The sequence below is a fragment of the Solanum tuberosum genome, unplaced genomic scaffold (assembly GCF_000226075.1).
Source record: "Solanum tuberosum cultivar DM 1-3 516 R44 unplaced genomic scaffold, SolTub_3.0 scf00131, whole genome shotgun sequence".
Classification (NCBI taxonomy): domain Eukaryota; kingdom Viridiplantae; phylum Streptophyta; class Magnoliopsida; order Solanales; family Solanaceae; genus Solanum; species Solanum tuberosum.
In genome coordinates, this window is record NW_006239054.1 from 1,519,269 (window position 1) to 1,532,057 (window position 12,789).

At 31.8% G+C, this 12,789-nt stretch overlaps 2 protein-coding genes across 2 annotated transcripts in view; one reads left to right on the forward strand and one right to left on the reverse strand.

The window, feature by feature from the left end:
* Nucleotides 1–2,799, forward strand: part of LOC102599168 (actin-7) — a 3,135-nt gene extending 336 nt beyond the window's left edge. Inside the window, exons 2-6 of the mRNA XM_006350963.2 lie at nucleotides 845–915; nucleotides 1,055–1,448; nucleotides 1,532–2,145; nucleotides 2,247–2,313; nucleotides 2,395–2,799. Of these exons, the coding sequence (XP_006351025.1) occupies nucleotides 856–915; nucleotides 1,055–1,448; nucleotides 1,532–2,145; nucleotides 2,247–2,312 (1,134 nt within the window). The 5' untranslated portion in view covers nucleotides 845–855 and the 3' untranslated portion in view covers nucleotide 2,313; nucleotides 2,395–2,799. The remainder of the gene's footprint in view (nucleotides 1–844; nucleotides 916–1,054; nucleotides 1,449–1,531; nucleotides 2,146–2,246; nucleotides 2,314–2,394) is intronic.
* A 7,693-nt stretch (nucleotides 2,800–10,492) lies between these two features.
* Nucleotides 10,493–11,377, reverse strand: LOC102579870 (RING-H2 finger protein ATL78). The gene has a single exon (XM_006350986.2). It carries the CDS (start codon nucleotides 11,287–11,289, stop codon nucleotides 10,609–10,611), a length of 681 nt encoding a protein of 226 aa, XP_006351048.1. The 5' UTR covers nucleotides 11,290–11,377; the 3' UTR covers nucleotides 10,493–10,608.
* Nucleotides 11,378–12,789: the final 1,412 nt, after the last annotated feature.

Consider the following 12,789-nt stretch of genomic DNA (forward strand, 5'->3'; position numbering starts at 1 on the left):
TTTTTTTTATCCTTTTTTTTTTTTTTTTTTTTTTTTTAGAATTTTTGATGGATTGAGTTATGTGAAATGTCAAAGAAAATTGTGAGATGCATGTGGGGTTTATGTTTTGAGATCTATGAAAGTGGTAAAAGAGATAGAATTTGTTTATGTGAAATGGGTATTTTTTATTTCTTGGATTGACTAGTTAGATGTAGTGAATCTTGGGTATTTGAAGGTTGAGCTAATATAATTCTGGATCTGATGAAGTGGATCTATTTTGAGGTTGATCTGCTATGGATTTACCTTGATCTACTGTTTGATTATAGTTCAAAATGGTTTTGAATGGTGTTCTGTAGCTCTCTTGTGGTGATTGATGAATAAATCTTGTTAAGTAAAAGAAGAAAAAAGCTTTCTTTTTGTTGGAACTGAAATTGATTATGTCCTTTTGGCTTTCTGATTACTTTATATATCAATGAGATGTAGCTTAGTTGAAAATGAGTGTGGAGTGATTGAGGGGTTTTGCTTTTATGATTTTTTGTCTCCGATTGGATTTGAGGAGAAGCTAAGTTATAGAGCGAGACGTATGCGAGTAGTGTCATTTGGATTTGCTGGATTGATAAATGAAGCATAGAGTTTTAAGATATTTTCACTTTGGATTTCCCTCTTATCTATATTGGGATGTTAATTGAGAAGTATGCAATGTATTGTCATTTTGATATGATTGATCGATAGGTTAAACATCCGAGGTTTAAGATACATCTATATTGGGATATTATCTTATTCTGTAATTCCTACATCTACTTATCTTGCTGACTACGGTATCTGGATTTAAGATTGCTTATTAATCTGTTGTTTGTATTGGCAGTTGAATAGAAAATGGCTGACGGTGAGGATATTCAGCCCCTTGTTTGTGACAATGGAACTGGAATGGTGAAGGTCAGTTCTTAATTTTTTTACTTTTATGATTTTCAATGACGGAGTCGTGATAGTTGAACACTTCATTTGAAGTGTATTTTGTTATATTCTTGACATGTTTCTGATTTTTTTGGTGAATAATTTGATTGTATAAATGTAGGCTGGATTTGCTGGTGACGATGCTCCTAGAGCAGTGTTCCCTAGCATTGTTGGTCGTCCTCGTCACACTGGTGTTATGGTTGGAATGGGACAGAAGGATGCATATGTTGGTGATGAAGCTCAATCCAAGAGGGGTATCTTGACCTTGAAATACCCAATTGAACATGGTATTGTCAGCAACTGGGATGATATGGAGAAGATCTGGCATCATACTTTCTATAATGAGCTTCGTGTTGCCCCCGAGGAGCACCCTGTTCTGCTCACTGAAGCACCTCTCAACCCTAAGGCCAACAGAGAGAAAATGACCCAGATTATGTTTGAGACCTTCAACGTTCCGGCTATGTATGTTGCTATTCAGGCTGTGCTTTCCTTGTATGCTAGTGGTCGTACAACTGGTTAGTATTAGTCCTCTCATGATCCAAATCTTCCCTTGTTGGAAAGTTGTTTTTGATCTGACATTATGAGTGTCTTTTGACAGGTATTGTGTTGGACTCTGGTGATGGTGTGAGTCACACTGTCCCTATCTATGAGGGTTATGCTTTGCCACATGCCATTCTTCGTTTGGATCTTGCTGGTCGTGATTTAACTGATAACCTGATGAAGATCCTCACCGAGAGAGGTTACATGTTCACCACCACTGCTGAACGGGAAATTGTCCGTGACATGAAGGAAAAGCTTGCCTATGTGGCTCTTGACTATGAGCAGGAGATTGAAACTGCCAGGAGCAGCTCCTCCATTGAAAAGAACTATGAATTGCCTGATGGACAAGTTATTACCATTGGTGCTGAGAGGTTCCGTTGCCCAGAGGTCCTCTTCCAGCCATCCATGATTGGTATGGAAGCTGCAGGTATCCACGAGACTACCTACAACTCTATTATGAAGTGTGATGTTGATATCAGGAAGGACCTCTACGGTAACATTGTGCTCAGTGGTGGCTCAACCATGTTCCCTGGTATTGCTGATCGTATGAGCAAGGAAATCACTGCCTTGGCTCCCAGCAGCATGAAGATTAAGGTTGTTGCTCCACCGGAGAGAAAGTACAGTGTCTGGATTGGAGGATCCATCCTTGCATCACTTAGCACCTTCCAGCAGGCAAGCCTTTGTTTTTTTTTTATCTTCTCTTGCATATACTTTTGCCATTTAAACTGCATATTGTACCAAGTTGTTGCTAACTTAAAACTTGTTTTAATCAGATGTGGATTTCAAAGGGCGAGTACGATGAGTCTGGTCCATCCATTGTCCACAGGAAGTGTTTCTAAGGTGCTGCTGCTATTTTTACTTGTGTTCACGAGTTACTTTTTATGTTCTTCCTGCTAAAGTTATTAATGTTATCGTCCACAGTGAACTCGGGTCTGCTGCTAGGCAAGTCTTTGAGATGGGGCTATGAAAGAAGGGCAATTAAAAACATTGTACTACTGCTGATACTATTTCATGTTTCCAGTGCAAGGCTCTTTTGTCTGGAGATATCCCTTCGTGAATTTGAACTTGAACTCGAACTCGAACTCTTAGGTTGTTTGTAGTTGCGGAGAGTGATTGTGTTGTTGTTTATTATTTTGTTGGGGTTTTATGTTTCATTTTCTTTGTTTTGCTATCCTATGGTACCTTTTTTTTTAAAAATCTTGGGAACAAATATGTCGATATTTATTGAATGAGAATTTTTGTAGTATTTTCAGACTTTTGAAATCAGCTTTGTAGTTTATGTGGATCATGTGGGGATTAAATTTTCTGTGGTGAAGTGTTATTTTCATATCTGTTCGTTTATTGCAATTGATGTTTGTCCTATTCTTCATTGCGTTTTTTTCTCAAAGCCAAAGGACTTTTTCCTATCCAGGGTTTGAATTCGAAACCTCCGGTTATGTGAAAAGTGATAAGTGAAAAGCTCATCCACTGTACTACATCCTTTATGGCGTTTTCGGCCAAACGTCAGAGGCTTTAAAGCTTTGCCATAATACATGTGTGGTCTCATTTGAATTTGGGAGGGAATTAATTGAGTTTGGCTTTTGTTTGTGATGGGACAAACTGGCCATATGGATAACTCATTTCTTGTTTGGCCAATGTATTTTCAATTATAAAAATTTCTCCACTTTTGAATTTTGGGACCAGTGTCATTATACTTCGAGAAGGAATTATAACCAAAATAATAATAATAATACTAAAAGAAAAAGACAAATTATTATGCTACAAATCTTATTGCCTATTAATTTGTGGTTGAATACTTGCTCCACTTTCAGAATAAGCGGTGTTTTAGGAATTGATCTTCTTGTTTCAAAATTACTCCTTTTTACGTAGCCAAAAATCATCAATTTGATTTTCTTAGGAATTAGTAAAAGCACATTCTTATTTTTTAAGAATGTGTAGTTCATCAAGCTAAAAACTACTTATTTTGAAATGAAGAGAATATATCATTTTGACATAAATACTCTTTTGAATATTTGCATATACTTGATTGAACATGAGTATTACTCTTACCATTTAAATTTAGGTAGAGGGTTAAACTATAAATTAAAATGTGGAAGTACATATAGATATTAAATTTAAGTATCTGAAATTTGAATAGAATACTAAAATACTGGTTTGAAGACAAATTTCAAGTGAAATATCAGGTTTTATTCACAAATATTTAACTTTCTTCTAAATTTAAGTCGGTTATAACCAAACACAACTTCTTAACTTTCTCAAACCTTTTCTTAAAAAAAATAAAATTCTTGTCGTATTCGATATTTGCATTAGAGTCTGACTAATTCGAATTCATGTCGCATAGGTGATAGGACCTTATTTAGAGAGGAGGAAGGCAACACTCTTTATCAAAGATCTTTTCATACTTAGAATTCGAATCTGAAATCTCATATTAAGAAAGCTCATCTGCTGCATCATATCCTTTGATGGTCACAAACCCTTTTCTCAATTTTAACTTTGAATTCTCTTTTTTTCCAACTTTAACAAAAGAATGTTGTCCAAATGCCTCCGCAATTAATTAGAGACACAAAATATTCTGGAAGATGCGTGAATCATATAATAATATATTTATGTCTTGGTAGGTGTTCATGTGGAAAGGTTGCAATTTTATTTTTTATTTTAATTAAAAAAAGGCCATTGTTTAATCAAAGTAAACAAAAGGTTTGATTTAATACTACTAATTAAAGATAACACAGCTGTACATGATAGACCCTTTCTCCTTGCTCTTTAAAGACTTAGTCCAGTAATAATAAATCAACTCATATAAAATTAGACGCATGTCACGGGTTCAAATTTGGTGTACGAGGAATCCAACACCTAAAATGACAATCGATAGAGATCTCAAACGAAGCAACGCTGATTTTCTAACAACTAACTGAAACTCCAACAAACTCTAGCAACGATCCCCCCCAAACACACACTTTAGTAATTACAATAAAAAAAGTAGGGGTAAACTTGAGTGTATCAAGTTGGCAAAATTAGTGGGTAACCAATCTTTTCAGACATGGTCAGCACACATTTTGATTATTCTCTTTAATAGAAGATTAAAGCTAAATAAATCCATTTACTGACTTTTTCCATGTGCTTTATTGTTAATTAAAGATGAACATTTGAACTTTACATTACCATATAAATATAGTACATTAAATAAGTGTTTGGGACCATTACTTTTCTATATATTAACACTAAATTAATGTATATTATATCAATTTTGTTGATGGTCTTATCAATGAACATAATTGAACCCAACAATAGCATGTTGGAAACACTTCATCTTTTAAGCAAGCACAACAATGTTGCCTTTATTCACCGTAACAAAAACAACTTTTAGCGTTAATAATATCACTAATAAATATGTATATTAACAAAAAGTGCTAAAGTCTTTACTGGTATTAGTTAGTTGTCATTAGATTCAATGTCGCTATAAGCTTTAGGGACATTTACAAAGAGTGATAATTGCCCCTAAAAATACATATTTATCGGCAATTAAGGTATTTCCATTAATTAATTACTGCTAAAGATTATATTTTTTTATAATGATTATTTTATCTATTTATTGTTTCTTCTTTTAGTAACCAAGTTATTAGAGATCACAAAATGAAGCATTATTTAGTTATTAAGGCACCAAAATTGTGAATTCAATTGAATTTATTAAGTTAAATACGAAATTGATTTCTCATATGGTTACTCAATTAACATTTTAATAAAATTAGCTTTTAGCGGCAATAAATATACATATTAACAAAGAGTGTTAAAATCTTTATCGACATAAGTTAATTGACATTGAATTCAATGTCACTATAGGCTTTAGAGACATATACAATTACCGCTAAAAGTACATATTTAAAGAAAATTAAATTGTTATCGTTAATTAATTACAGCTAAAAATGTACAATATTTATCCTTGAGCACTATGGTGGAAAACGTAGTAGACACTTCTATATGTATAATGGACATAAAAGTATATGACTTAGAAACTAATTTTACCATATGAGTATTTGTAAAGAAAGCAATTTAATTATCCTCATATATTACCTTTGTTTCGTAACTTTGAAGAGTAGAGAATCATTGTTTTTTTCTTCTTTTGATTGAAGCAAAATACAAACACATGAAACATTTCTCTTTCTTTGTTTTATATATACTTTTATTTCCCTTAATGATAAGTTCGTTTTTTAAGTAACTGTTAGCAAGTATATTACTGCCACAGAGGGGAGGATTTAGGAGGAGGCGAGGGTATTCATGAGAATTTGCTCGGAAAAAAACTTACGTAATCCTCCGTAGGAAGTTGGGGGAGCAATACATATAGTCTCACCATTTTAGAGTCTATTTTGGACATTTAGGGACCAATTTACTGGACTTGGACGGTTTTATCAATTTTTCGAATGTGTTAGCCCATGAATATTTTGGTGATATGGCTTCTGGACAAATTTTTTTTGAGAAACCATTACAGAACCTTGCGTAGGGAACCCACTGTAGGAAGTTGGGGGAGCCATACATACAGTCTCGCCATTTTTAGAGTCCATTTTGGACATTTAGGGACCAATTTACAGGAATTAAGCGATATACTCAAAAAAAAATTATGTAATAGCCCATGAATATTTTGGTGATATGGCTTCCAGAAGATTTCTTTGTGAAACCTTTACGAAACCTTCCGCAGAGAGTTGGGGGAGCAATCCGTACAATCTTATCATTTTCAGAATCCATTTTAGACATTTAGGAATTACATTAAAGATAAGACAAATCCAGCTTGATCTTGTTGTGTAAATGCTTTTGTAATCAATCGTACAGATTCTAATCTTATTAATTATGCAAAATAATAAGACAAATCGTTTAGATTCAAAAATAGATAATAAATTCGCTTCTTTATCCTTCTTCACTTAAATTATATATTAAATCTACGCATCACATGTTGCGCTTTTACCATTAGACCAAAAGCCTGGAAGGCACACAAATTAATTGGAACTAATGAAGACTTAATTTTTTTTAATTAACCCAAATTTTACTATACACAACCATCTTTTAAATTAGAAAATATTGGTGCAAAGCAAGTATCGTCAAACATTCAACACTTAATTATTATTACATAAACCTTACTCTTAACAATGTGGAATGCACCATAAATATAATGTCATGGTTCAGTATAATATTGCAAAGATGGACAAATTCAGACAGTTTTTTTAACTCATATTTATGTATCATGTACTAATTATTCTCAGACCCTGTCTTTATAGACACTTCCATTTTAAAATGGGTGCAAAAGCGGAGTTAAAATTTTAATTTGATGAGATTTGAATTTTAAAATAATGAATTCAAGTATTAATAATTAAATTCTATATTTAATAAAATTTTCAACACAACTGGAAAAAAAGCATTGGACTCGATCGAATCCACGCAGCCAATTAACTTCTACCTCCGCCGCCGTTGTTCACGTGTATGTGTCGTGAAGTGTAGCACTTAAAAGGACGAAAGTCGTACAGTGAATGGACAACATGTGAATATTCTTGTATTATTCTTTGTTAGTTTCGAGAAAAAGAGGAGGCTAGGTTAATCAAAAAATAATTATCGATTTAATAAGTAAAAAGGGGTGGATGAGTCCATAACTAAACTTTTTTTTTTATTTTCTTTTGTGTTGTATGTGCAAGACACTATCAATATCATGCTATACCAATTTATCCTATAGCCTTCGATCCAATATTGCTAGTGTACTAATTGCCCTAGTACCTATATGGATGCAAAAACATATATACTATAATTGCATAAAACAAAAATTACCTTTTGACACAAGTTACTATATTACTCCATATGTTATTGATAAGACATTTGTGCATATGCCTATTCAGCTCCCATTTCATATACTTAAGCATGGTGATTATATAATTTGATTGAATTAATTAAAGCCACTCTATTTGGATTCAGTTTTGATTGTGTCTTTTTCCTTTACCGTAGAGTCGCAGGTATAAAAGAGAGAAAATTTTAGAAATAACGAACATAATAGATATAATAAAGCTTTATAACTATAGTTTTGATAGTTGCGCTCCATATCTATAGTTTCGTTTGCTATGGAGACTGCGGTTTGTATATTTCAGCCCGTTTGTATACTTCGCTTGCGAATATACAAATATGGTAAGTATATATAAATTATGTATTTATACATTTAGGAATTTTCAAAACTCTGTTTGTATATCTCGCTTGCCAATATACAAACATGATAATTTATTATGAATTTTTTATAAATCGTATACAAATAGCCAGGGTAAGCATATACAAAATTCTAAATTTATACAATCAGAAACCGAATTATACATTTTATGGATTTATACAAATTAGGGGAATTATAAAAAATCAGGCGAATAACAAGAATTAGGGAAATTGTAGCCGCGAATTACAATTTTCTTAAACTGTAGCTATAATACCTAATATAGGCTAAACATTTGTTATTCTACATAATTTTGCCTATAAAGATTACAAAATTTATATTTTAATTTGCTACCAAAGCACGTATTTTGATGGCTTAAAAGAACAAGCCAAAAATAAAATAGGATAGTTATGGCCCTAAATAGTTAAGACTAATAAGTTTATAAAACATATACAATGTATATATATTGTATATTTTATACTAATAAGGATATATATGTACTACATATAATATACATTCTTTTGACTATACTAGAGATGAATTACGATATTCAATCCTTTCAAATAGAACTTGGTTGGGAACTGAATATTTGATGGGAAAAACAGTCAAGCAGTCAGATTCGATTAAAGAATAAAGAAAATGAGTCAAAGTTTCAAGTTATCTATACACAAGATAATGTATATGTTGTGTATATTTCGACGAATATAAACTAGTTGGCTGAACTGTATATATCCATAACTTTTTCAAATAAAAATTAGATTGACCATCTGTTATTCAATTAAAACTAGTAACATTTTCAACGCAAAACTTATATATTTGATGTCTTCCTACAATATTAAATTCTAATCTATAATTTCAAAATTCAAAACAACAAAATAGATTATTTCGAAATTAAACTTTAAAAAGCAATCATAAAAAACAACCATTTGGATTTGAATTGCAATTTCTTGAATACAGAATTGAACAATTTTCATATATGATATGAATTATCGGACCTATTTCAATCGTATAAGCAGTTTTATAATTAAAAAATAGTTTAACTCATTAAATTTAAATTATTTATTCATTTATGGTAATCAATACATTTTCACTACGCCCCACTACGAAATTTGCCTTCAAACGTTGACTTTGAGCAACACATTATGAACACTATTCTTAACTCTAGAAAAAGAGTATTTACTTTCTTCAATATATATTTAATTACTTTGTTAATTTCTTCCAAATACCTAGTAAATAAAAGATATCATATTTATGAAAAAAATAGTTTATTTTAGATAATATAGTGAGAAGTGAGACAGACCTTTAAATACTTAAAATATAGTAATTATTAGAAAGTGGATTTCCTCTTGGAATAATTTACCCCAATAGCAGAAACACACGAGTTGACTTTAAAACTTTTATTTTTCTCAATTTTAGTTGAAACATGATGAATAATTCCTTAAAAAAAAAAAATTATTTCTCATTAAGAGATAGCCAATTTTGCTCCTTAACACTGGCTAAATCTATTAGTGGACTTGGCTATTTTGCTTTAATAATTGATATAGTGCAATTATATTTCTTCTTTTTTGGTGATTTGTCTACTCACATAACATTAATATAAGAGTAAATTCTTGTCTAGTTAATACCTTAATTTTCCCATTAGTCTTATTAGGGACGGAGCTAGTATCTTGTATGTAGATTCGATTTACTTTGTTTAAATAATATATTTGTGTTAATAAGTTCATAAAAAATGTATAAATATTAAATTTAGACTCATTTATTATCACTTAAAATTTATAAAATTGAAATTCTAGTTATAGAATGTTAAGTGCTAACGCGTTTACCGGGACTAGTTAATTGTCATTGGATCCAATGTTGCTATATGCTTTAGGAATAGTATTTACTAAGAGTGCTAATTACCGTAAAAATACATATTTAGTGACAATTAAGCTATTACCGTTAATTAAGTGCTGCTAAAAATCATTTTTGGTGCAGTGATACTACAATTTTAAATTCGTTCTTGGGAATCTTCCAAGATATTCTTTAATTTTTGCAATCTCATTTTAATATAGTATTTAATTTATTTTAACCATCGTTAAGAACTTTCCTTTAGTTAATTAATTTATTTTATCGTATCATAAAAACTTATTCAATTTTATCATCACTATAAATTATAATGCAACACCCCCAACCCGCACACCACACCGACAAAAGGCGTGTTCGGTACTCGGTAGGAAGAAAAATAAGTGAATTTGATTTTATTCATTTTCTTGTGTTTGATACGTAAGCTAAAATTATTACCTTAAAAATATTTGTATATATATTTAGAGGCAATTAACACGTTTTGTAAATGATACATTGAATTCAATGACAATTAACTAATCTCTGCAAAGATTTTAGCGCAATCTTTGTTAATATGCCGCTAAAGTGGTAGGAGAAAATGAAAATTCCAAAATGGAAAAATAATTGGATTTAGAAATAGCAATCCCCGTGAGGTTCCAATAATTTGTTCCAAACATTTCTTTATTCTTCATCATGGAATATTTTAAAAGATAATTAAACCCCTACTTGTTAAATTTAATTCTCCTTGATTTTCCTTTTAATAGTGTCCTAAATAAATAAATCAACAGAATTTTTTTCTAACAGGAAAAAGAACTTTAGTAAAGAAATTTTCATTTATATACAATTGATGATACAATTTGCAAAACTAACAAACCCCTTAAAAACTTACATGAGCATTGGCCTTTGGCTTTTGCAACCTAGCTAAATTTTTCCTCAAAATAGATTTAAAAAAAAAAAAAAAAAACTGGAGAATCTTAGCAACTCAGTTGGTTGACTATCTGAACTTTCACCTCACTAATAAGGGTTCAATTCTCCATCTTGTAATCAACTGAATTGATTACTAGAAAGCTACTAATTGACTGTATGTTATAACATATCAATCAATTGAACTCTAGCCACTAATCAACCTAACTATTTTATACCTAATGTTGATGGTTAGATACCACACCTTCACGTTGTAGAGGTTCAATCCTTATAATAATTTCTTGTGCTGCTACTTGAGGGTTTGAAATTGTACTTGAATTAGAACTACCACCATTGACAATTTTTTGACAAGTTTCAATGAGGCAATGCCTACAAGTAGGGCAAGAAGAGTGTGAATTGAGCCATTTATCGATACATCGGACGTGGAACCCATGGTTGCACTTAGGCAAAACTCTAACTTTCTCTCCCGCAACAAATTCTGATAAGCAAATGACACATTCAGAGTCGAGCCCTGGATGTTTCAACTCAGTAGTGTATGTTATAATTGGAAACATCTTGAGGGCTTTCTTCTTGATCCCGTTATTTGTCAGCTTTATCGTTGCTGATAGATTTGTAGACATCGAGGATGAGTCTGACTCTGATACCAAACTAGTGCATCTTAGTGCACATCTTATGATTGAATTCAAGCCAAGTGAGCAAATTAAAGCACATAATAGTACTGATAGTACCATCACAACATGTGCATCAAATGTATTGGTGGTGTCCCCTTGTGATAGATCTGTTGGTGCCAAGGTGGTGTCATGGTGGTATTGTGGGGTGGCTGGTAGAAGTAGTCTTCTTGAATATTGTAAATTTTTCATGAAATCTTGAATTAATAAAGTGGAAGTTATAGTTGCCATGGATTTTTTTGTTGTTGTAGAGTGTGTGTTTTCTTTGAAGTGTTGTGCTTTGTTTGTTGGGGTTGAATGAATATTGTAATTGGTAGTTGCTTAGGACAAATTTATAGGGGAAGATGTACTTTATGGGCCAATAATGAAAGAATAATTATTATAATTACTAAGTTTATTTTCCTTAATTAAACAATACTTAAAAAACTTTTCAACCCATATTTTTAATTAATTAACTAGCTTTACTTCTATCTAGCCACTACAAATACCCACGAATGGTATTTTAAAAAATAAATAAATGGCGGAGCCCTCAACGTTATTACTCGCTTAGCTGTTGTTTCATTTGCTTTATGTATCCTGCTATTATGTTGTCGTTATTTTCCTTTTAATCCTACATCGATTACATCTTTTTGAGTCAAGGATCTACTGGAAACAACCTCTCTATCTCACAAATGAATAAATAAGATCACGTATATCCTACCTGCCTCTGACACCACTTGTAGAATTACACTGATATGTCATTGTTGTGTTGGTGGTGGAGCCCTTGTAATGTTTAGGAGTGTTAAGATTCCTATCAAAAGCTACTAAATTATTGTGAATATACCGTCATTTTTTTAAAGGGCAATTCATTTTTACGTATGACTTTTCGGACGTGAATTCAAATTAAGTTGGATAGTGAGGATGCTTGAGATGGCAACGTACAACAGTAGTACATAACATGAGAAAGTGGAATGGTATAACTAATTTTTAATATCAATAATTTTTGCCTTGCCAATTTGGATACTCCACTAATATATTTTTGTGTATGTTAATGGGCTATCTACTCAAGATGGGCCCAGCCCACATTTAGCGTGGAGTAGTCAGCCACGTGGATATTTGCATTATAATGAGGGGCCCATATCTCTAAAACAAATGCTCTTTTGGGCCCAAGAAGGGAGCACCAAGCTTCCTATTCTCCTCATGACATGGAAAATACATACTTTTGTATATTAGTAATATTTTATTTTAGAGGAAACAACATAAAGCATACTATTTATTGGTGCTCCTCGCTTGCCTCTCCTTCTATGTATTTATATTTTAGAATGTATTATGAATTTCATAAATTTTATGTATCTGTGTATTGAGTATCAATTTCATGTATCTGTGTATCCAAAATTAATTTCATCCCGTATATCTAATATTAATTTCATTTCGTGTATTCAATGTTAATTTTATCAGTATATCTGGTATCAAATATCTAGTTTTAGTGTATATATGCATAGATACATGTATCTAGTATCAAAATATGCACTAATACATTTATAGGTATATTTGTGCATAGATATTTGTATATATATATGTATCTGATATTAAAGTATGGAGAGATAAATATCATGACCAGGCAGAAAGAGGAGAGAGAGAGAACCTCTAAATTTGTCTGTCAAGTCGTTTAGCTTAGAATAGTCAAAACAAAAGCGGAGTGTGGGAGCAAAAATAGGCGACAGAGCGGGGGGGGGGGGGGGGGGGTGGGGG

What these genes read in the sequence shown, in the direction of transcription:
- LOC102579870 (XM_006350986.2), bottom strand. Translation starts at nt 11,289, where the DNA reads ATGGCAACTATAACTTCCACTTTATTAATTCAAGATTTCATGAAAAAT.